Below are 24,766 nucleotides of genomic sequence, written 5' to 3' on the forward strand. Positions count from 1 at the left end.
TTCATTTAAACATATAAATTCCATTAACAATTTTTTACTTCACTAAATTCTTAAAGAAAATAATGTACTGTTCACTCCATACATTTTCCCTGACACACAAAAGTAATCGTTACATTTTACATGAAAATGGTCCAATTCACACACTTATCGAGCGAACATCCCTGGTCATCCCTACCACCTCTGATCTGGAGGACTCACAAAACACAAATGCTTTGTTTGTAAATGTTACAAATGCACGGAGGCTTGTTATGCAATTAAATTGAATTTCAGATTAAGATTTGCTAAACTATCCCATCCTCGTCGCCAAATGTTACAAATGCAGGGAGGATTGGTGTGAAATTAATCTGAACTAGTGATGGGTCGTTCGCAAATGAGTCGGCTCTAAGAGCTGGGTTGAGACGGAGTCTACAACCCACACAAGTGTCTCAGGTAGTGCAGCTCATCCAGGATGGCACATCAATGCGAGCTGTGGCAAGGTTTGCTGTGTCTGTCAGTGTAGTGTCCAGAGCATGGAGGCGCTACCAGGAGACAGGCCAGTACATCAGGAGACGTGGAGGAGGCCGTAGGAGGGCAACAACCCAGCAGCAGGACCGCTACCTCCGCCTTTGAGCAGGAGGAGCACTGCCAGAGCCCTGCAAAATGACCTCCAGCAGGCCACAAATGTGCATGTGTCTGCTCAAATGGTCAGAAACAGACTCCATGAGGGTGGTATGAGGGCCCGACGTCCACAGGTGGGGGTTGTGCTTACAGCCCAACACCGTGCAGGACGTTTGGCATTTGCCAGAGAACACCAAGATTGGCAAATTCGCCACTGGCGCCCTGTGCTCTTCACAGATGAAAGCAGGTTCACACTGAGCACGTGACAGACGTGACAGAGTCTAGAGACGCCGTGGAGAACCTTCTGCTGCCTGCAACATCCTCCAGCATGACCGGTTTTGCGGTGGGTCAGTCATGGTGTGGGGTGGCATTTCTTTGGGGGGCCACACAGCCCTCCATGTGCTCGCCAGAGGTAGCCTGACTGCCATTAGGTACCGAGATGAGATCCTCAGACCCCTTGTGAGACCATATGCTGGTGCGGTTGGCCCTGGGTTCCTCCTAATGCAAGACAATGCTAGACCTCATGTGGCTGGAGTGTGTCAGCGGTTCCTGCAAGAGGAAGGCATTGATGCTATGGACTGGCCCGCCCGTTCCCCAGACCTGAATCCAATTGAGCACATCTGGGACATCATGTCTCGCTCCATCCACCAACACCACATTGCACCCCAGACTGTCCAGGAGTTGGCGGATGCTTTAGTCCAGGTCTGGGAGGAGATGCCTCAGGAGACCATCCGCCACCTCATCAGGAGCATGCCCAGGCATTGTAGGGAGGTCATACAGGCACGTGGAGGCCACACACACTACTGAGCCTCATTTTGACTTGTTTTAAGGACATTACATCAAAGTTGGATCAGCCTGTAGTGTGGTTTTCCACTTTAATTTTGAGTGTGACTCCAAATCCAGACCTCCATGGGTTGATAAATTTGATTTCCATTGATAATTTTTGTGTGATTTTGTTGTCAGCACATTCAACTGTGTAAAGAAAAAAGTATTTAATAAGAATATTTCATTCATTCAGATCTAGGATGTGTTATTTTAGTGTTCCCTTTATTTTTTTGAGCAGTGTATTTAAATGAATAGAATTAACTAATTCAAAGAACAAAAAAAACAAAAAAACAATATAGGCCTAAATGCTCAAGCGCACACACATCCGTTCTGTCTGCTCAGACTAACAGCCTCACCTGTTGTTCCTGTCAATCAGACACGCAGTGTCAACCAATGAACCAAAGATGCGTGAGGGAGGGCCGAGCCAACTCACTCACGGTCACACACTTAGCAGAGAGGAGAGAGAGGAAGGACAGCTGTGAAAACAGCTGGAAAATTAGTCGGAAGCACAGTAGCATTTGGATGCATTTTAATAATCTAGACAATGTTAGAGCACAGTAGAATTTGTCAAAACAAAATCTAATATAAAGCCGGTTCTACGCACAACCTACACCGGCATATGCGAACTATGCACCCAACTGTGAAGCTAGCTGTAGTGGGGCTTCGAGAAACTAGCGGGCCTGCTAGTGATAGTGGTGGAGCCAGCACCTCCACACGTGGTGATGTATCCACTCAGTCAAGCAGGCCTGCTCTGCGACCCACAGCATCGCAGTCTTCTATGGGCCAGTTTATGCCAAAGTCTATGTCTGTAGCAAAACAAGGCCAAATTGATATTGCATTCGCTAAAATGATTGCCACCGATTTCCAGCCATTTTCGATCGTGGAGGACAGAGGTTTTAGAAATTATAACAATAGTCTAACTAATTAATATTGAAATTAATATTATAGTGTTATTATATTTTCTTAGATGAATATGGTGAGAAAATTAGTTAGGATACGTTTAAAACAAATAATAGACTCATGTTAAGTATTTAGAACATATTTTAAGCCAACAGGGCAGGAAAAAAGATGATGGTAGAAAAAATGTAATTATGAAAATAAATATGTTGCAGTTCTTAGGGATGGTAAATTACTGTAGATAATGGATCCCATACTATGCAACATATATTAAATTATTGATGAGACTGATGTAAGATTAACCCAGGTTATTGTTAGATAAAATACAGTGAACTCCCGAAGGAGAGATTTCATTAGTACAGAAAACATATGCTATGTTTAGCAGTATTTTGGCTTTATCTAATCATTTGAAGACTTGTATTTATGTAGTAGAAAGATGACAAGGAGATATGGCATCTGTTGTGATCCAGGATCATTGAGTATCGGGATAATTAAGTTGAACTATATAATTATCTTATAGATTACTACATAGAAATGTTGAGTTATATAAAATTCATTAGTGCAAACAGGGAGACAGACTAATGACAGTTAGTCAATATTTGGATACAGAAACCATATCTGGTATTGACTGTAATGGGAAAGAAAATTTAATTTGATCTTCCATGTGTAAGCGAAATTTTTATATATGTGGATGATATTCTGTTGTCAAATCCCTCACAGGAGGGCTGTATAGTTGATACTCTTGCTCAGTTCCTCTTTTTAGCAGACCAAGGTCACAAAGTTAATATGAGGAAGTTACAGCTCTGGCAGGAACAAATTATCTATTTAGGATATAATATAACACTCAATTCGACCAGAAAAAAGGCCATTATAGAAGCACTCAAATGCTTAACAAAAAGCAGATGATGAGTTTCTTGGGAATGATTAACTATTGTAGGGCGTGGGTCCCACACTTTGCATCGTATACAGGGTCACTTAGTGATTTGATCTATGGTAAGGCTATGACAGCAAAATACAAAATTGTATGGACAAGAGAGACGGAGAAAGTAGTTCTCCCCAGACCAGATCTAACTGATTTGCCTTTGCCAGATGCTGAAATTACTATGTTTGTTGATGGGTCTTGCAGAAAGAACCCAGATTTGCAGTACTATTGATACATGGGCGGAGCCATGTATCAAAATGGGGGATAGTGGAGTAGGAGGTAAAGCAAGTTAGGAAAGACCTACTTATTCTAGCTAATCAGATAGAATAAATGAGAAATTGTTTGTTAACCAAACCTGTATGTCCAAGATGTTATGCACTACAGGTGAATTACAGGAGAAGGTGATTCACTCAATCCAGTCCCTGAGGAGAATAGGTGGAATGCAGCCCCGTTGGGAGGGGCCATACCAAGTACTCCTGGTGACAGCCTTTGCGGTGAGAATAGCTGAAAGAGCTACCTGGGGGCATATCACACATGGTAGGAGGGTAAGACACACTGACACTGCCGAACCATCACAGAGTTAAAGAGAAGAACCGAAACCAATATGGCTCGGGGTTGAACTCTCTAACGAAGTTTCCCTGACCCCGCCCTCTCATCACTGTGTATGTTCATAGAAGTGAAAGTGTGGCTTGGCCTCTGGCTGATGATGTGTTCTCTGGGAGAGGGTGGGGCTTTACAGGAGTGCTGGTCGTCCTGAGCTGTCTGATTGTGGGAGACATATTCCTGATACACCATGGGCCCCCCGAGAAGGCTACAGAGGGTAACCTGACCCATAGTTTAGACGATGAGGATTTGGTATTAACCAAGCATGTGGGATCACTTAATCTGGATAAGCAGGGAAGAAATTGAGATATTTGTGGAACCAGGATAATTGAGCCAAAATGTTTGGTTTTAATATCTGTGTATAGGAGGGTGCCAGTGTACCTGTGTAATGGAGGAGGGGTTATCCATACAGTGTAGGGGATACTTCAAAAGTAGATAGAATGTCTATCTTATGGGGTGGGTCTGGGAATACGCAAGAACCATGTAAAGGTGATGAAATCCTACTAACCATAAAGTCTATTAAACTCACAGATGCAGGTACCTACACCCTGGGATTGGAAAGAACCGGGGCGGATACAATGGGGATGTTTACCATAACAGTGCTGCCTAAACCACCACCAGTTTCAACCGAACAGAGACAGATCCAGGCGAACCGCTCCACCACTCCAGGTCCAGCTCTAAATCCACCAACTAAAATACCAAACCTGGTACAGGTAATTAATGTTAGGGATATTACAGACAGCGATCAATTAGGCACTGAAACGGGATATGAGGGAAGAGAAAATATGTGGTTGGCATACATGCGATATACAGCTAAAACACTGAAAAGACAGGACTGTGTTATCTGTGGTCATGCTAGGCCCGTTCTGGCAACACACCCATTTGCCTTAAGTGACGGGGAGGGATGGATGTGTATATTGGAGGGATTTTACCATGTTAAACCCAATTCAACCCTGTGTAAAGCTTTGAGTCTAGTGTTCCCAGAAGTTCCTCCCCAGAAGGCCCCGTGGGGTGTTAAGGCATATGGGGGCAACTACAGCTGCATCACGGGTACAGGTAGGGGTATAGACTATGGGCGGTTGCCTGAAGCCGATTGCATCAGTAATGTAACCATTAATGCTACCTGGCCGGTAGAATGGTTGAAACACACTAGAGGCATTGCTGACGTATGGTGGATATGTGGACCAAACAGGCGCTTAACACCTATTCTTAGAGGTGACTGACAGGGTACGTGCGCCTTAGCCAGTCTGATAATACCATTAACCATTATTGAAGTTACAGCTAACCAACTTCTAGGATCCACACAGGGGGGGCATGCACGTGACCCATCCATTAGGAGACAGAGACGTAGTGCACTGTGGACTGAGGGGATGGACAACATCCATACCAACCTGTTGTGGGTGCCGGTAGGTGTCCCACAGGAATTCCAAGCCCTGAACAGAAATGATGGTTTATGGCATCTGTTACCCATTATTGGTCCAGCAATTGTTGACGCTAAACAAACCTCCTAAATAAATTATATTATATTTATTATAATCAGCAGCATTTTGTTAACTATACTCATACGGCACTCACAGGTATGGCTGAACAATTGGAGGCTACCTCCAGAACTGCCAGGCAAAATAGACTAGCCCTAGATATGTTCCTAGCCAGTCAAGGTGGGGTTTGCAAAATGTTTGGTGAACAATGTTGTACGTTTATCCCTAACAATACCAGCCCTGATGGGAGCATTTCGAAAGCCCTAAGTGGTTTAGATAAACTATCAGTGGAAATGAAAGGCTTGGCTGGAGTGGATGGGAGCGGACTGTTCTCTTGGCTGGAGTGGATGGGAGCGGACTGTTCTCTTGGCTGGAGTGGATGGGAGCGGACTGTTCTCTTGGCTGGAGTGGATGGGAGCGGACTGTTCTCTTGGCTGGAGTGGATGGGAGCGGACTGTTCTCTTGGCTGGAGTGGATGGGAGCGGACTGTTCTCTTGGCTGGAGTGGATGGGAGCGGACTGTTCTCTTGGCTGGAGTGGATGGGAGCGGACTGTTCTCTTGGTTGGAGTGGATGGGAGCGGACTGTTCTCTTGGTTGGAGTGGATGGGAGCGGACTGTTCTCTTGGCTGGAGTGGATGGGAGCGGACTGTTCTCTTGGTTGGAGTGGATGGGAGCGGACTGTTCTCTTGGCTGGAGTGGATGGGAGCGGACTGTTCTCTTGGCTGGAGTGGATGGGAGCGGACTGTTCTCTTGGCTGGAGTGGATGGGAGCGGACTGTTCTCTTGGCTGGGTGGATGGGAGCGGACTGTTCTCTTGGCTGGAGTGGATGGGAGCGGACTGTTCTCTTGGCTGGAGTGGATGGGAGCGGACTGTTCTCTTGGCTGGGTGGATGGGAGCGGACTGTTCTCTTGGCTGGAGTGGATGGGAGCGGACTGTTCTCTTGGCTGGGTGGATGGGAGCGGACTGTTCTCTTGGCTGGAGTGGATGGGAGCGGACTGTTCTCTTGGCTGGAGTGGATGGGAGCGGACTGTTCTCTTGGCTGGAGTGGATGGGAGCGGACTGTTCTCTTGGCTGGAGTGGATGGGAGCGGACTGTTCTCTTGGCTGGGTGGATGGGAGCGGACTGTTCTCTTGGTTGGAGTGGATGGGAGCGGACTGTTCTCTTGGTTGGAGTGGATGGGAGCGGACTGTTCTCTTGGCTGGGTGGATGGGAGCGGACTGTTCTCTTGGCTGGGTGGATGGGAGCGGACTGTTCTCTTGGTTGGGTGAGTGGTTTGGTAAGTACGCTGCCTTAGTGGTTACTGGATTTCTGACCCTAATTGTTATGTTTCTTATTTTAATGTGTTGTGCAGCCTGTATCATCCCCTGTTTGAGGAAATCTGTTACAGATGTCGTGCATGCCGCCGGTATGATGCCTTTGCTGGAGGCTCAAGAAGGAGATGCAGACACTGAGTCTAACTTTCAGAGGAAAATGGGTTTGACTAAGGATGACCCTTGGTTTGCTGTTGGTGAGGTGGTGGAGTGACACCCGTGAGGGACGCTTGCTTAACGTTTAACGCTCCGCTTGCTCATCTGTGTTTGAAAAGTTTATATATCATTGTTTTCCTGTGTGTATTGTCAGTCCTTCCTTATGTGAGGGTTTGAAGTTCCTGGGTGGCTGGTAGCCAACCCAGTACCAGTTAGGTGTCGCAAGGTGGACTAGAGGGTTTTTATTCTTTATACAATAAATGTGTGTTTCTTTTAATCTTTATATTCTGAGTGTGACACCCTTGTGGGTGTCAAAAGGGGGAGTCGAAAAGCAGTCGAAAAGCATATCATTTGTTGATTTTTTCTTTGTTGATTTTTTTCTGTTTTTCTGTTAAATTTTTTTTTTTTTTAAATGAATAATAAACTTTTTATTATTTTAATGAAATGCTATTAACATATTACTATGTTGTGACCACTGAAATAAAGGATAATGAGTGACACCCTAGGGGGTGTCAAAAGGGGGACTCAAAAAGCGTTCACATATTTAATTAATGAGCTGTTCTCCTTTTTTTAAATCAGTGACAGCACCAGTAGAGACAGACAATGTACTGGAGGAGTTTGCTGATGTTTTTACAGGAATAGGATTATTCCCAGGAGAATGTACCATTCACCTTGACCCAGACGCAATCCCTGTGGTCTACCCACCGAGAAAGATTCCCCTTGCTCTCCGTGCCCGTCTGAAGAAAGAGTTGGAGAGCATGGAGAAATCTGACATAGTCACCAAGGTTACAGAACCGACTGACTGGGTAAATGCGTTACTGGTGGTGGAGAAACCACTTGAACATGACTTGAACAAGGCTATCAAAGGCCCCCATTATCCTTTACCGACGCTAGATGGCATCACACACAAGCTAGCGGGAGCACACTACTTCAGTGTCATGGACGCTAGATCAGGCTACTGGGCTATCAAGCTCACAGAAGAGTCATCTAAGCTCACAACATTCAACACACAGTTTGTACGCTACAGGTTCCGTCACCTGCCTTTTAGGATTACCTCAGCCCAAGACGAGTTTCAGCGAAAGATCGACGAAGTGTACGAAGGCCACAATGGAGTTGTGGCAATTGTGGACGACATCCTTGTCTATGGTCGAACCAAAGAGGAGCACGACCGAAACCTCCGTGCGATGCTGCAAAGGTCCCGCGAGAGAGGAGTCCGGCTCAACCCCGAGAAGAGCACAGTCGGCGCTACAGAGGTCAGCTACTTCGGACATCTTCTTACAGCGTCTGGAATCAAGCCAGATCCACAGAAGATCTTAGCCATAAAATAAATGGAGCCACCAAAGAACCGTGCAGAGCTTGGCATGGTCAACTACTTAGCCAAGTTCGCACCCAGCCTCTCCAATGCTAATGCACCCCTGCGTCAACTGCTAAAGCAGTCCAGTGAGTTTCTCTGGGACAAGAAACACGACATTGCTTTCCAGAATGTGAAAGACTTGATCACGAGAGAACCAGGACCAATCCTTGCCTACTACGACCCCGACAAAGAGCTCAGACTCCAAGTGGACGCGTCGAAGTATGGACTAGGTGCAGTGCAACTGCAAGAAGGAAAGCCCATCGGCTACGCTTCCAAATCTCTCACAGACTGTGAAATCAACTACGCTCAAATCGAAAAGGAGCTCTTTGCCATTCTGTTCGGATGTAAACGTTTCCATCAGTACATATATGGACGACAAGTCATTGTGGAATCCGACCACAAGGCCCTTGAGTCAATTATGAGGAAACCACTAGCCGCAGCCCCGCCAAGGCTACAGAGAATGATCCTTCAACTACAAAAATACGACTTCACAATCACTCACCGTCCAGGCAAAGACATCCCTGTCGCAGACACACTCTCCAGGAAGTTTCTTACCTATAAGGACAGCAGCCTCAGTGAAGGCATGGACATGCAGGTGCACACTGTGTACAGCAACTTACCAGTTAGTGACACAAAACTGAAGGAGATCCAAGCAGAAACAGAAAAGGACTCGCAACTCGCACAGCTGAGGAAAGTCATACAGGATGGATGGCCTGAGGAGAGGAGAAAATGCCCTCATAGCGTCTCAGTTCATCACGATGGTTCCAGAATTCTATCACAGATCAACGGAATAATTTTCAAAGGAGAGAAAATCATTATTCCTACCAGTCTCAGAGAAGAGATTTTGACAAAGATCCATGCTGGACACATGGGCATGGAAAGGTGCAAACAGAGAGCACGGGACATTTTGTTTTGGCCCGGAATGTGCAAACAAATAGAGGACATTGTTGGTAAATGCGCCATATGTCTTGAACGACGCCCCTCAAACACTAAAGAGCCAATGTTACCTCACTGTATCCCAGACCGACCCTGGCAGGTCGTGGCAACCGATCTGTTTACCTGGAACAACGAGGACTACATCGTAACAGTGGACTACTACAGCAGATATTTCGAACTCGACAAGCTTCACAGCACCACATCTGCAGCTGTGATACACAAGCTGAAAGCAGCCTTTGCCAGGCATGGCATTGTAGAGACTTTAATATCTGACAATGGGCCCTGTTACAAATCAAATGAGTTTGAATCCTTCACAAAAGCATGGGAGTTCACACATGTCACCACAAGCCCGCATTACCCTCAAAGTAATGGCCTCGCTGAAAAATCTGTGCAGATTGCTAAATCACTCATGGATAAAGCAAAAGCAGACAAGAGAGACCCCTACCTCAGTCTCCTTGAATACCGCAACACTCCAGTTGACAACTTCAAATCACCAGCCCAGCTGTTGATGAGCCGCAGACTTCGCTCAATCCTTCCCAGCACCAACCAGCAGCTGCAACCTGAGGTCGTCAGCTACAAGGAAATGCATGAAAAATGTGCACAGAGACAACAACAACAAAAGCGATACTACGACTACAGCTAGACCACTGTCACCACTGATCGACGGAGAGTCAATTAGAATCCAGGAGCATGGCCTCTGGAAGCCATCAGTCGTCATCCAGCCAGCTGACACTGAACGTTCATATCACGTCCGCACCGCAGAAGGAGAGGTGTACCGCCGCAATCGTCGTCACCTACTGAACACAAAAGAACAACAAACTGATGAGATGAACTGTTCCCCTGAAAGAGAACGTGATGGACTAAACACACACACAGCACAACATACACCATACTTACCTGCAACACCACAAGAACTGTTGACTGACACAGAAGCATGCTCAGCATCATATCGCACAAGGTCAGGAAGAGAGGTCAAGCCCAGAGCTGTCCTAGACCTGTGAAATGTCAAAGGGTGTAGGCGGATCGCTGCGCTAAAAGAGTTCCAGACTGTAAACTTGTTATTGAAAGTATACTTGAAATGTTTTCATATTGTATTTGTTTGAAATGTTAAGATGTAATTTCTACTGTGAAAGCTGAGTTGGTGAGAATCCCTTGTTCGAAAAGTAACAGTATATTGGATCATTGTTCAGAGTATATGTTGATTCAGTTGGTGTAGTATGCAATATAAATGGTTACTTACCTTGAGTTCAAACTGCAGAGCATGTTTTCAAAAGAAACGCTTAGAATATGTAAACATTTTTCTCTGGTTTTAAAAGAAGGGGGATGTAATATTCATATGTGTAAACATACTGAATTATAATTGGATGCATTTTACCGCCATATCATACTGTGCTATGATTGGTTAAGACCAACCAAATGGTTAGGTAATGGTCAGTTTGATCCTGGTTGGCGATACGTGAACATGCCAGTTATAGCTAGCTAATAAAGAGCTACGTTAAGAAATATCCTGTAGTACTGCATTTTATTATTTTGTACAAAGTGTGCAAAACAAGACATGCTGGACATCAAGGGTAACCACTTCTTACATGTCGGTTACATGTCACTTCATTGAAGATTTTTTTGATGTCTAGCTGTCTTCTGGACTGCTTTGAGTTCAGCGACAGACACACCTCAGATAACTTGGCAGAGGAACTGTTGAGTGGCCAGAGAATGGCAAGTAGATGGAAAAGTGGTATGTTGTGTTAGTGACAATGCAGCTAACATAACCAAAGCCATGAAAATGTGGCCATTGTCAATGCACCTGTTGATGCTCTGACCCAAGAGGAATGGGAGGTGGAGGAGGTGTGCAGAGTCCTGGAACACTTTGAGCAGGTCACTGTGGAGATCAGTGGAGAGGTACAGTAAGCAGTTATTACTACATCATTATTTAATCCAGTATTATATATGTATATGAGCAGTAGATGAGAATGCAGTGTCAGTAGACAAAACATGAACCTGAACTAATACGTTACTGTCTTTTCAGCTATGTGACAGCCTCAAAAATGATACTCCTGTGTAAGGGTCTGCAGCGAATCACAGCCAACCGCCAGAGAGAAGCAAATGTAACTACAGGACAAGTGACAGAGTTGATGGACACTATGTTCATCAATGGACAGAAAGTTCCACAGAATGGAATATAATCACATGCTATCAGAAACCGCTGCACTTGAGAAGTTAGCTTTCAGTGATGCCAGAGCGATTGATGTGGCTCTTCAAAGAATAACCTCAGCAGGGAGGGACAGCCCCAGCAGTCAGCTGTCTCAGGCAACAGGAAGAAGAAAGAGCAGATGGAGCAGAAGCACCAGCAGTAGTGCCACAAACGTCTGCTGTTTGAGGAGAGAGCAACTGGGGATGCAGCGTGAAGGAATCCCACAGCAGATGCCATAATGGAGGTCCGATCCTATTTGGAGCCCCTCCTGAGCTGGTGGGAGAACAAGGCCTCTGTCTACCCACGGCTTACTAAAGTCATGACAGGGAGAAACTGCATAGTGGCCACGTCTGTTCCCTCTGAGAGGGTCTTCTCAAACGGGACAAATAATTACTGAGAGAAGAAACCGCATCAGCCCCTCAAAAGGGAGGCAGCTTGCATTTCTGAATGCAAATCTCTCATAAAAGCAAAATATGGTCAGCATTGCTGTGTGCTGCTGGTTATAACAAGGCAATAAAGGAGAGAAAAGAGGGACCAGTTTAATGTTTTAAAGTGGGATGCTGCAGTTTTGCACATTGTTATTTATTTTTCTTTGATGTGGTGCAATATTCTGTTATTATGCTGTTCAGATTGTATTCGTTTTGAATTGTTACATTTATATGCACTTTGTTTATATTCATTAAAAAGTTGTACTTTAAATGCAAATGTTTTAATATCATTCTTTTTCATAAAAAAATGTATTTTTAAATACATTGTGGTTAAGGTAGAGTATGATTTCATTTAATAAGAATCGTTTTAACACCAATCATAGTCAAACTATTGCAAACTGTTTGACTTGAAAAAATACAAAACATTTTTTTTAAAGAGCCGTTTGGGAGCCAAAAGAGCCGGTTCTTGTTGGTGAGCTGAGCCGAACGAGCCGGACGAACTGAAAAGAGCCGGAATGCCCATCACTAATGAACGTCTTTACTTCGTACAAAACTCACGCCTCCGTTCACGCACCGTGCCTGATTACATTCTTAAAGCAACTGAGCTACGACACCATATTACTGAACAAAAAAGTAAATTATGAGTGTTTGTGTGCCCCAGGCTATTCGTCAATAAAACAAATTGTGCCATCTCGTTTGAAAATATTCACTTTTAATAAAGATTATTTTAGCAATTACATTTACTTTTGATACTTAAATATTTAAAACCAAATACTTACTTTTACTCAAGTAGAATTTTACTGATTGAATTTCACTTTTACTTGAGTCATTTTCTATTAAGGTATTTTTACTTTTACTCAAGTATGACAATTTAGTACTTTTTCCACCACTGCCAGCACACCTGTTGCTTCACAAACTTTTTCTCCATTTCGTCCGCACTACTCGCCGCCATTTCCCATTACCTTAACGCATTTCTGCAATAGTGAAACAAGATTCAACAAATTCAAACATCTCTCACTTGTAGTCAAACAATCAGTCTCATTAGCTTCTAGACTCCTCCTTACACAGTTTAACCGAGAACGTGTCTCTCTAAGTCATGTCCAAACAATTTAATTGGCTGATAGGTGCACTCCAATCAAGTTGTAGTGACATCTCAATGATGATCAAAGGAAATTGGATGCACCTGAGCTCAATTTGGAGTGTCATAGCAAAGGATGTGAATACTTGTAAATTAAATATTCATATATTTCATTTTCAATATGTTTGCAAACATTTCTAAAATCATGTTTTCACTTTCATTATTGGGTATTGTGTGTGTAGATGGGTGAGAGAAAAACATATATTTAATGATATATTTTAATATATTTAATTTTGAATGCAGGCTGTAACACAACAAAATGAGTGAGCCAATGGGTGTGAATACTTTCTCGTGTTTATGGTCTACTGTAATTTATAGTATATTTTTACTACTAATATATTAATTACTGCTGGCAAGAAAGGCGTTTCACTACTTCTGCACGTGACAATATTTTGAAAGTTGAGTCGCGGTCGCTTACTGAGCCACACTGCGACTGCGCAGAAGATTCAAAACCGGATGTGTGATCAACTATTCGATTTGTCTCCGCTTCTTTTCTAAGATGTCTGGCTCATCAAATCTCGTTGCGATGAAGAAAGTTGTCCAGCAGCTGCGTTTTGAAGCGAGCATCAACAGAGTGAAGGTATATTTCACACTCAAACATACTTGATAAACCTGCTCAGGGAAACTAGTCAGCTAGCATCAGTATCTAGCTAACAGTGGCTAATAGCTAGCTAAGGGCGTGGAATCTAGGCACAAAAATGGTGATCTTGCGATAATACAATATTTTGCTTAATCGTCTCTAATGGAATTGGAATTGTCGGTCATTATAGAGTGTGGCCTACCGCCCTAGGATCATTCATAGCCTAATTTAAGGATCTGTGTTCACACCTGATAGCTAATATTGGCAACATTCAAGGTGGATAGTTGTAGGAGTCTTAACGTTAACAATGAGTGCAATGTTACCCGTTGCAACAGGTCGTTTTTTTTATCACAACTATATTCCTGTATTATGGTTTCTGTTCAGGTGTCCCAGGCAGCAGCAGACCTTCAGCAGTTCTGCATGCAGAATGCCCTCCAGGACCCCCTACTCACTGGGGTCTCCTCCAGCACCAACCCCTTCAGACCACAGAAGGTGTGCTCCTTCTTGTGAGACAGACCCATAGGACAGACAAACCACAGCATTATTTGGTGAGTCTCCCCTCGTGTCAAAACAAAAATGTGCTCTTCTGGTTGTGTATGTAGTCCTTCATTGGATCCAAACAGAATCAGTGTGGATTGCAGACTAGTATTTGGTTGCAATGCAGAGACATTCAAGATACATGCATGTGCTTATCTCACTCTGTTCCTGTCTTGCAGGCCTTTGTTTTGATGCTACAGGGAAAAAGTTGACCTCAACACTGCTATTCAGTTCCCATGGCATTCCACTGCCACAGAATCTCATGAAGTGTAGAATAACATGTCAGAAATCATGTAAGGAAGACTTGCCATCTATTTTCAGCAAACCACCTTAGAGGAAATGATTACAGGTTTATTTTTCATGGCACAGGATGGTTTAAGTAAATTATTGTGCCTTTTTCTATTTTATTCATTATTGTTCTTGACTTTTTGTATTTAGAAATTAAAACATTCTTCTTTCTCTACATGATTGTTTGCTAATCGTTCTTTGGTCAGACTGATAGTGGTATCTCAAATCATTAAAGATGCAAGTAGTTTATTTCATAACAGAATGCAAACAGAGCACCTTAACAATACAAAAGGGAAAGACTACAACTTTTGATAAAAATATCTAAAACAATAAAAAAGCCACCCTTTTAAGATGAAAGAATATGGTGAATAAGGAAATCAAAGAACACTTATTAACCTATATTCCCCACCCCCAAGTGCTTAAATATGCAGTCTGGGATCTTAAGCACAAATTCGTAACATAGTACACAAAACGGGGACCCGTTTTGGCTTGTAAGCACCACTTTCAAAACTACAGGCTGAAATTATACAAAGTTCCCAGAGCATCACTTTAAATAGATCATTGATGTACATGATGCTTAAAGATACTGATTTGATCATCTAATATTCATAGTGGCTCATTAGGGAAAAAATTCACAGTGATGGAGGAACAGTAATTCTAAGACTAGGGTTCAAACACATTTCCTCCAACTAATTACCATGCAATTTTTTCTGAAATCAAAACCGTGTTCAAAAGTTTGTATATAATGAAAATATCAAGACAAGGTTAGGACATTTATCAGCAGGTCAGACATCTAGTGCACCTTTGAGTCCATCTGAAAAGGACTGTCCCCTAAATTAACGAATTCGGTTGAATCCGCTTCAGTAGCATGCTTGATTAGAATATTTTGAAACTAACTCTTAGAAAAAGAAAAAAATTTACAGTGTACTTTAAGACCTGTAAAATAATTGTATTCAAATAAAGGAATCAAGTCCTTACTTTCATAAACCAATATCACTCAGTTAACTAAAAACCGTATGATCACTGCCATGCTTTTGTAAATTAATTTCACGGCGTAAACCATTTGGCATCGGTCATCACTTCAAGTAAAAGAACATTGACTTTGCATAAGGATGCAAATAAGTTTTCTAAGCACCATCTTCTGCTGTCCATAAACGTCTTCGGCCTGGTCTGTCCGTCCAGCCTCTCAACCCTCCTCCATAGATGACTGTCCTGTTGCACATGGAAGAGCATGGGGTGATGCTATGATGCATTAGCATTACTCTTCAGATGCTGGGTCTGGAGTGGCTTCACATGGTACTCGTAGATCTTCAGTGCTGGCCCCAGTTTGATGGACAGGCCTGTCAGGACATCGTTCCGCGTCATCAGAAGCAGAGACTTTCCATCGATTTCCTACGAAAAGAAGGGATTGGGAAGCTCTGACTCACGAGAGAGAAGAATGTGTAACTTGCAAGGTTAGTAAATTATGTTCTGTTAATTTACCTGGTCCTGGAAAGCAGTAGCCTGCTCTTCAAATCCTGCAGCTTTGAAATAGTTAACGACATCAGTAACCGCCCAGTCAGCAGGATCCGGCAGCTGTCCATTCTCCACCTTACTAGAAAGACAGAACAGAACAGAGAGGACAGGATAATGGGTATAGGGACAAGGCAGAAGGCCATCAATCTTATCCCTCATCTATAGCCTCAGAAGGAAGACCACCCTCTAAACTTACGGCTTGGCTTCCAGTGATCCATTGGTTTTGTTCTCCATTCCAGCTAGTAAAATAAAAAATTAAAGTTAGATTTGTAGAAAAGAACACAAGAATCTAATCCAAAACTAGATTAGGTTTACTAAATAAACCCAAGGTCTGTCATGAACTGAATACATTCACTACTTGCATGAAGTTTGTTCAATATAATACGATGTGTTGAGAGGTTATCTGGAAATTGATCAATTGGGTTTCTGAAACCAACTACAGAGCATCTGATGTACTGAGTGTTGAATAGAGAAGCCAGAGTTGATTTGGAACAAAAAAATTAAATGATGCAATACTGACATGCATGAGTACTCAGTTGCTAAGCGATGTGGAGAACTTGATACTGTTGAAATAGTAGAGTAAAAATGCAAAGACCAGAAAGTGCATTTAATGATGCCCAAAAAGCACAGTCTTCATTGGATGATGGATATGGGCCATAAAGGGTATACATAACAAACGTGGAGGATATGATCATCCCATCACAGTAGTGGGCACACTGGAATACAAAGAGAGGTATGTGGGTTCATTAGTTGTGGATTCTGCTCTGATCAAAAGCCAAGGAACTCGTTGTGCTCGGATGAGTCAATTTCAAAGACAGAGGAGCCATTTAAAGTCCCCTTATCTGCATTCTTAGAACTTCCCTATTCAATGAACATCTTCTACATGACCATGTGGTTTTATCATGAGCTGAATAGTCTAGAATTTACCCAAAGGCAATCTGTCTGTATTTGTGAAGCATTGTATATAGTTCATTATTAGCTACCTACCTACCAATCTACCAGATGCTACCTACAGTCTTGGATTTTCAGCAGGTTATCTTTGGATGGACAATTTCCATCAGAAACGTCACTCTCACAGTTCTAATTTTAGACACTGCATTTCATTCAGGACCTATGTACATCAGTGGAAAGAAAGATCGCGGATCGTGATGATATTGTGGACAATATTACAATGTGTAACATAAATCAGATGCAGCATGAAATATGGAGTAATTCATTACAATCTTGGAATAAGGAAAGCGCAATTCAGGCTACTTTATCTATTACTATACCTTAATACCTTAAATTCTATTATTGACACCATGAGCATTTCTTACTGACTTTTTTAAAATTATTTTTTTAATCTCATCTAACATGTTATACGTTTTGTCAATAAGTATGTCTTGCTAATGCAGGGTTTCCCAAACTCGGTGAACGTTTTGTTTTTTGCCCTAGTACTACACAGCTGATTAAAAATAATCAACTAATCATCTAGCTTTGATTATTTGAATCAACTGTGTAGTGTTAGGGCAACAAAACAAAAACGTGCACCCCTTGGGGTCCTGAGGACCGAGTTCGGGAAACGCTGCGCTAACGTGTTCTGCTTCGGTCTATATTTGACACTTACCTTTTTATTGTTTATTAGTTGGCTTCGTTGATAGTTCTTCTGACAGCGTAAATGAATATCCTGTTTATTCACGAATGTATGCCTGGCGCTGCGCAGTTTATTCGATCTATAAACCACCTAAACTCCTCAAACTAATTCAATTATTCTGTTCTAATGTTGAAAGGATCTGCGAGTTGTCATGCGCCGCCTAGACAATACGCTCGTGAACAGCCGCAACATTCTCGAACCTGACTGGCCAGTTCACCAGAGGCAAAGGCGGAAATAGGAAGAGGGATTATGCAGCCGTAAACACTGATCTAAAGTCAGTTTATTTTATTTATTCTCCAAGTGGTAAATTAGGATTGTGGTATGATAAACTGATGTAAGATCTGCTTTAGAGACATCATCTGATTGATTGAATGAATGGATCATGTGAGAACGGCCAGTGCCAGTTGCTGTGGAAACGTGAATGGAGTCAACTCGTTTCGTGATGGAAGGAATTCAGCAAAGAAAAGTAAGAGGGAAAAAAACATTAGATAGTGAGCTAGCTATTTGCCTGCAACACGTCTTTTGGTAAAATAGATAGCTACCAAGTTTATTTCGATCATTTTGTCCTTTTTACAGTGAAAAGGTTATCGCTACGTTAGCTAGCTAGCTAACACACACACAGGGCACAAAAATAAGTATCATAACAAACACGTCTGAAATCACGAATGCTCATATTCCTGCCAACTTTCTGAGCGATACAAAATTAATCTGTACAGGCGCAGTCTGGTTGAAAGGCCCTGTGTGTGTGTTAAAGACCCTCTTTGTTGGGCTCCCAGTCAGTCTCAGTTGCTGTGCACCAGTGTGACGAAGAGAGAACAGAGGGAGATGGATCCTGTCTAGCGTTAGTTGACTTGAAAACAATGAAAAAGAGAGGTGGTATTTTGCGTGTTTGCTTAGTTATAGTAACTAGCTAAATGCTTAAAAGTTGTCTGCAAATACACATCTGCGACATGTTTGCATGACAAGTGATATCTGCTTGTATGCATTATGTAATCACGATCTATTATATAACTTCTTGTTGCATGCATCTGCTCCTGTTTTCTTGCAAGTGTCCCATAACCATGGACTAGAGCTGAATCTTCTCCATCATTAAACCAGAGGGCCAGTCAGTGGATGGTTCAGGACAGCGCCTAGCCTGGCCACCCCAGCCACATGATGCTCCAACAGGCAGGCTCTGTGCAGCTTCTCTGCCTCACTGCCAACAGTGGGGTTCCTCTCTTCACCCGGGGGGCCTCTAAGCAACTCCCCTTCTCCATCATCGGCTCCCTGAACGGTGTGCACATGTTCGGAGCGGGCCAGGGGGTGGTGCTGGCTGGCTGTGAGACTGATCGCGGAGGCCGGATGGTGTGGAGGGTATTTCAGGACAGCGTGATGCTCATAGCGGTGAGCAGCGGTGGGCAGGCCCAGCAGGAAGGTGGTGGTGCAGGAGAAGACCTCCACCTGCGGCGCCTGCTGGAGAACGTGTGGAACTGCATGGTGCTGGTGCTGGGGCAGGATGAGCTGGCCAGCTTGAGGAATGTGGAGCGGCTGAAGAGGGACCTGCGCTCCTGCTACCGCCTCATCGACCAGCTCCTGGAGGGGGGACAAGGACAGGAGGGCACTATGGGGGACCTGACGCATTGCGCGGACTGCCTGCTGCCCCCCAACGCCACCCTGCTTCAGGAGGGTCTAGACGGCTTTACCCAGGCTGCAGATAGCGAGTTTGGCTGCCTGATGGTCCACGGACGGATAGCCACCGCCACGGAAAAATGGTGGCGTCTGGCGCCGCAGGAAGTGGTTCTCCTATCCGTTCTGGCCCGCTCTCTCTCCCTCTCAGGCTCTGCGTCCTGTGACACCCCTGTCTTCCTGCCTCAGGGCAGCCCCACGGTGGCACATCGCCTGCTACGCTTCCAGCTGCTTCCGGGGGCGGATGTGTGCGTGCTGTGCGGCCCCAGTCCCACCCTGCACAGGGCTGAGAGCGAGCTGGTGGGTTGTTTCTGGTCTCCTCTACTGGAGGCCCTGAGAAGTAGCCTGGCCGTGGGGGAGCGCTGCCTGCCAGGCTCTGTGACCCTCCGCCCTGATGTCCTGGCTCTGCTGCTCATCAACAGAGAGTCCCGTCGCTCTGTCTCCTATGTGAAAGCCATCATTACTAACCCCAACCATCCTCCCAGTGACCATCCTCTGCCCTCCAAGGCACGCTGCTGGGAGCTGCTCAGGCTCTTCTACACTTTCACCACCACTCGCTACTTTCCTCTGGAGGAGACCCCGGCCCTGACCCCAGGGGAGAAGGCCCAACGTGGGGACTCCCTCCGGGAGGACTTTTCCCTGGGCTTCTCCCACCAGCCGCTGCAGTGCTACCTGGTGACTGAGGAGTGTAAGTGTTTTGGCCTGCAGACTACCCAACATCAGCTCTACCTGCTCACCCCTCTCTCAGTGCCTACCTTCGCCCTACGCTCCGTGGCTACACAGACCCTCTCCGCCATCACTTTAGCCACTGGATTTTAGGCCAGCTTTTATAATGGACATGGGCACATTGCTGTGAAACCTAGGGATAGCGTTACACTGTTCACTATATGTACCACTTTCATCATAGACAACCATTATGGAGCAAGGAATGTTCCTTTTACCTCAATTTGATACTCCAGAATATTCTTGTGTGTGTATATATATATATCACACTTGGTGGTTTTTGCGACTGCACTTGAAGAAACGTTCAAAGTTCTTGAAATTTTCCAGATTGACTGACCTTCGTGTCTTAAAGTAATGATGGACAGTTGTTTCTCTTTGCTTATTTGAGCTGTTATTGCCATAATATGGACTTGATCTTTTACCAAATAGGGTTATCTTCTGGATACCACCCCTACCACCCCTGTTTAACACTTTTTTTGGTTACTACATGAGTCTGTGTTATTTCATAGTTATGATGTCTTCACTATTATTCTACAATGTAGAAAATAGTAAAAATAAAGAAAAATACTTGAATGATTAGGCGTGTCCAAACTTTTGACTGTGTGTGTGTGTGTGTGTGTTTAAATATATGTATATATATATAAATTGGTGCATGTTGCATTTTTATTTATATTCAGTATAAATGCAGAACCCCTGCAGTACTTCCGCGGACCCCTAGCAGGCTGCGAACCCCTGGTTGAATACCCAGGTTCTAGAAGAAAAAATATATATATATATTAAAGATTTTATGGAGTTACAGTTCATATAAGGAAATCAGTCAATTGAAATAAATAAATTAGGCCTTAATCTATGGATTTCACATGACTGGGAATACAGATATGCATCTGGTCACAGATACCTACAAACAAAATGGGCCTCACAATGGGCTTCAGGATCTCGTCACGGTATCTCTGTGCATTCAAATTGCCTTCGATAAAATGCAGTTGTGTTCGTTGTCTGTAGCTTATGCCTGCCCATACCATAACCCCACCGCCACCATGGGGCACTGTTCTAAGAAAAAATAAGAGCTAAAGAAAATATTTACTAAATCAAAATAAAGTTACAAAAATAACAATAAAATAACGAGGCTATATACAGTCGGTACCGGTACCAAGTCAATTTGGGGGGGTACAGGTTAATTGAAGTAATATGTACATGTAAGTAGGGGTAAAGTGACTGCATAGATAATAAACAGCGAGTTGCAGCAGCATCCCTGCCCAGTCATGTGAAATCCATAAATTCGGGCCTAATGAATTTATTGCAATTGACTAATTTTCTTACGTGAACTGTAACTCAGAAAAATATTTGAAATTGTTGGATGTTTCTTATAGCGAAAATGTGTTTCAAGTTACCTTTTTAGCAGGTAGTCTAGTGGTTCGAGCATTGGGCCAGTAACCGAACGGTCGCTGGTTTCTTATACCTGAGCCGAAAAGCTGAAAAAGCTGTCCTTGTATCTTGATTACTTATTGCCATTAACATTCATTTTTTTGCTAGAGTATGATTGGGTGTCCCTGGGTCGCCGGTTTGCCTGGGAGGGTGTCCTTGGGAAAGAAAAGGTTGTTTCCTCTCACCGGCTCCTATACTTGACTTACATAAGTGCTGTTGGAAGACCGAGGGAAAGTGTTCAGCTGACCAAACATACCAGCAATGCGGGTTACGCAGGAAAATGTCCAAATAGAATTTGGAGTATAGGTTGTTAATCAACATGTCAAGTGCTTGAAACTTCAGTGCTGTTACTGTATCTATTTTCTTATGATCATAAATAGTTTTGACATAAACAATGTTTGTTTGAAATATTGTGTTTCAAAAACTCCTGTTTCTATTGAGTTACTGCTGATAGAGATTATGGGTATTTTTCACTGTTTTATACATCTATGTGGATGAATGTCATCTACTTTTGAGTTGTCTATTGTGTTATTTCTTTGTGTGCAGTAGTGATAAATACTTATAACATGGCTAAGGTTGCCCCCTACTGGTAAAAGAAAACAACTTGTTGTTGACCATGGTGAGAAACCAGGACCAGGATTTGTGTGGACATTTTTAAAGGAACTGAAATATTGACTAAACTGTGGTGTCACCAGATGGCTGACCACAGAGAAAATATTGCTGAATGTTGGAAGTAAAGAAAAACTGAATAGCTTTTATATGCTGTAGTGTCCTGAATTGCAACATCAACATCTAAAAACACAGCACAAGAGATCTTTTCCATGGGTACGTGTTTTTGCATGGAAAACCTTAGCCATTTTGGGTTATTGACAATTTTTCGACTTCCTATTGATGATGTTGAAAGTATCAATGGGAGTCTGAGACGATGTGGAAGAGGTTTTAGATCACGTAAACGGTCTGGTGTAGGAATCTAAAATGAATGTGCAGCTAAATCTTAATCAAACTGGATCTGTTCCTCAGTTTACATTTACATTTAAGTCATTTAGCAGACGCTCTTATCCAGAGCGACTTACAAATTGGTGCATTCACCTTATGATATCCAGTGGAACAACCACTTTACAATAGTGCATCTAACTCTTTTTTGAGTTAGATGTTGTCAGTTGTCAGTTGTGCCAAAATCAAGTCAGGGTCAAATAGTTGGAACATCTGGCCCTACTTTCACACAATAGTTGATGGTATGTCATAACTGTTTACTTTGGCTGCAACACTTTCAAGCATCGCAGATACAATGATGACCGCATAGTTCAGTAGATTAACCATGAGGAAGATGGTTTCCCTCTGCTCTACCTGATTCCACTTTCTGTTCACTTCAGGCATGGATGAATGGGATGATGACTGAACCTATGGTTCTTGATGGCAAAATCTCATGTCGCAAGAAGGAAACAAATCAGAGTAAGCAGTTGAGCCGCACTGCTTTTACGTTTCAGTGGCTGGTGATAAATAGATGATGCCATATGAGTACATTGAATATACTCAAACTGTTCCATTTATTTCTGAAGTTTCAATGGTGTGAACTTTCATATCTGTCTTGCTGTGTACTGCTCTCAACCCTTATCTTGTTTCCACTCAATGTACCTAGTGTCAAAGACCCAGATGAGGTTGCAATAAATTCTCATAAACTGAGAAGGTATGTTATTTTTTTTGTATGTTGTACAGAGGAACTGAGGAAGTGGTTTGCTCAGTATCTGCCACCAGCATATTGAGTCATTATCTCTGAAGCTTTACTTGGTTCATATGACCCATGGTTACATTTGTTAGAGAAACCCTATAGTTGTGGTCACACACATACACACACTCTAAATACAGTATTTACATTTTAGTCATTTAGCAGATGCTCTTATCCAGAGCGACTTACAGTTAGTTAGTGCATTCATCTTAAGATAGCTAGGTGAGACAACATAATCTCTGTTATTTTTCCTCAAAAATGTAGCTATCAGCAAAGCCAGTGCTAGTAGGAAAAAGTTAATGAATGAGACTTGTGTGCAGACACTTGAACTGGAGTACGTAAAGGACCTAGTGGAAATGTGGGGGAAAAATGAGGTAAGTGATTTTATTGACCTGATGAAAGTTATGTAGAGGTGAAAATATATTATTGAGAGGACTTTGATTGGGAGGAATATAACTCCTTTTTCCCAAGATGGTAGGCCTACGTAGATAAAAATTATCTTTTGGTGGAGTAATTTGGACCTTATCACTATAGTATGCAGGGTGCTGAGCAAAACTTGTTAGGACAAAAGAAACCATTAACAGATTGTATGCAGACGGTAGCAGGTATTTAACAACTCTATCATAACATTAGTTAATGATCACATGTTATCCATAGTTATATAACATCCATTGGGGACAGAGATCAAGCCATTGAGGGAAAGACAAACTGCAAAGCAGGAAAATTGTCTTTAAATAAATCTCCCTGTCTAAAACAATTTGGATCCATCTCATACTGTCCTTGTAACACATATAGTGGTGGACCTAATTTAGATGCATGCAAATCAACAGTGCAATGATTTAGTTACGATAGGGACTGCTGCATATTGGAAGATACATGTATTGATTGTGAGCATAGCCCTTGGTAACTAAGTTGTATGGTTGTATCTGAAACTGAGTGACTGATAGATTTCCAGTGGGGGAAGGGGGGTGATATTGAAAGGCATTGTAGGAAACAATTATGTTGACACACTCAAGAGCCCACGCAAAGCAACTTATCTAATCACACTTCTTTTTCAATTGCTACTTGACTCTCTGCTTTGTTTTTACAACCATTGTGCTCAGTGTGCCTTTTGTACTAAGTTGATTTCAGTTTCATGGATGATTGTTTGGCCATGGAAGAAATGATCAATGGAGTTTTCTCCAGGAAACACTGAAGATATGAAAGGTTGAATGGCTGGACTCTCCATTGGTGTTATGGTAATGTTGTAGTACAATGAGATGCTTACTTGCAGGTACACCCCTCAACTATGTGACAAAAATACAAATAGAAGTAAAAAAAATACATACAAATAAAAGTTCAATAGAATAAACTGGAATAAAATTTGCCAGAGATATAAATCGTCTAAATGGAAGGCACTCGAAACAAATGTATAGTAAAATATTGACTTACAGTATGTATGGAGAGCAAAGTGTTTGAATTGTGCAATACGTTGTGCAATAATAAAGGTGTGTGTGTATGGGTGCGTGTTGCAGAAGGACAGATGCTGTGTTTCTTCAGCAAATAGACAGGTTTGTTTGACAGCTGATATGTGACCCTATTCCTCTGTCAGGTCTGACCTTGTTCCTACACATTCTCAGAATACCACAGGCCTCAAATAACTGGACTCTGGGAGCTCAGAAAGGAAGCCCATCTTTTTTTTATTTTTTTTATTTAACTAGGCAAGTCAGTTAAAAACAAATGCTTATTTACAATGACGGCCTAGCCCAGCCAAATCCTAACCCGGATGACGCTGGGCCAATTGTGCGCCGCCCTATGGGTCTCCCAATCACGGCCAGTTGTGATACAGCCTGGAAATGAACC

General features: G+C 43.0%; 3 protein-coding genes across 6 annotated transcripts; 2 read left to right on the forward strand and 1 right to left on the reverse strand.

Moving 5' to 3' along the window:
• The first annotated feature begins 13,271 nt into the window (after positions 1-13,271).
• On the forward strand, positions 13,272-14,412 carry LOC120056004 (guanine nucleotide-binding protein G(I)/G(S)/G(O) subunit gamma-5). Its single transcript, XM_039004122.1, has 3 exons — positions 13,272-13,412; positions 13,797-13,960; positions 14,129-14,412. The coding sequence occupies exons 1-2, from the start codon at positions 13,332-13,334 to the stop codon at positions 13,920-13,922; spliced, it is 207 nt and encodes a 68-aa protein (XP_038860050.1). The 5' UTR covers positions 13,272-13,331; the 3' UTR covers positions 13,923-13,960; positions 14,129-14,412.
• A 44-nt stretch (positions 14,413-14,456) lies between these two features.
• Positions 14,457-17,421, reverse strand: LOC120056002 (sterile alpha motif domain-containing protein 13-like). Of its 4 annotated transcripts, none has more exons than XM_039004120.1 (5): positions 17,359-17,418; positions 16,744-16,863; positions 15,949-15,991; positions 15,720-15,831; positions 14,457-15,629 (listed from the first exon to the last, which is right to left on the reverse strand). In XM_039004120.1, exons 3-5 carry the CDS (start codon positions 15,984-15,986, stop codon positions 15,480-15,482), a joined length of 300 nt encoding a protein of 99 aa, XP_038860048.1. In that variant the 5' UTR covers positions 15,987-15,991; positions 16,744-16,863; positions 17,359-17,418; the 3' UTR covers positions 14,457-15,479. The 4 variants fall into 4 exon arrangements, with proteins under 4 accessions (XP_038860048.1, XP_038860047.1, XP_038860046.1 ...); XM_039004119.1 differs by having other exon boundaries at positions 16,740-16,863; XM_039004118.1 differs by lacking the exon at positions 16,744-16,863 and having other exon boundaries at positions 17,359-17,421.
• A 239-nt stretch (positions 17,422-17,660) lies between these two features.
• On the forward strand, positions 17,661-20,088 carry fuz (fuzzy planar cell polarity protein). The gene is made up of 2 exons (XM_039003486.1): positions 17,661-17,851; positions 18,435-20,088. The coding sequence occupies exon 2, from the start codon at positions 18,538-18,540 to the stop codon at positions 19,867-19,869; it is 1,332 nt and encodes a 443-aa protein (XP_038859414.1). The 5' UTR covers positions 17,661-17,851; positions 18,435-18,537; the 3' UTR covers positions 19,870-20,088.
• The last annotated feature ends 4,678 nt before the right edge of the window (positions 20,089-24,766 follow it).

The sequence above is a fragment of the Salvelinus namaycush genome, chromosome 11, assembly GCF_016432855.1.
Source record: "Salvelinus namaycush isolate Seneca chromosome 11, SaNama_1.0, whole genome shotgun sequence".
NCBI lineage: Eukaryota > Metazoa > Chordata > Actinopteri > Salmoniformes > Salmonidae > Salvelinus > Salvelinus namaycush.

Excerpts from the sequence above, each read along its gene's own strand:
- LOC120056002 (XM_039004118.1), bottom strand. The coding sequence starts at position 15,986 with ATGGAGAACAAAACCAATGGATCACTGGAAGCCAAGCC. Across the intron at positions 15,832-15,948 it reads GGATCACTGGAAGCCAAGCC|TAAGGTGGAGAATGGACAGC; the intron begins GTAAGTTTAGAG and ends CTGTCTTTCTAG. Across the intron at positions 15,630-15,719 it reads CTACTGCTTTCCAGGACCAG|GAAATCGATGGAAAGTCTCT; the intron begins GTAAATTAACAG and ends TTCTTTTCGTAG.
- fuz (XM_039003486.1), top strand. The coding sequence starts at position 18,538 with ATGATGCTCCAACAGGCAGGCTCTGTGCAGCTTCTCTGCCTCACTGCC.
- LOC120056004 (XM_039004122.1), top strand. The coding sequence starts at position 13,332 with ATGTCTGGCTCATCAAATCTCGTTGCGATGAAGAAAGTTGTCCAGCAG. Across the intron at positions 13,413-13,796 it reads CGAGCATCAACAGAGTGAAG|GTGTCCCAGGCAGCAGCAGA; the intron begins GTATATTTCACA and ends GTTTCTGTTCAG.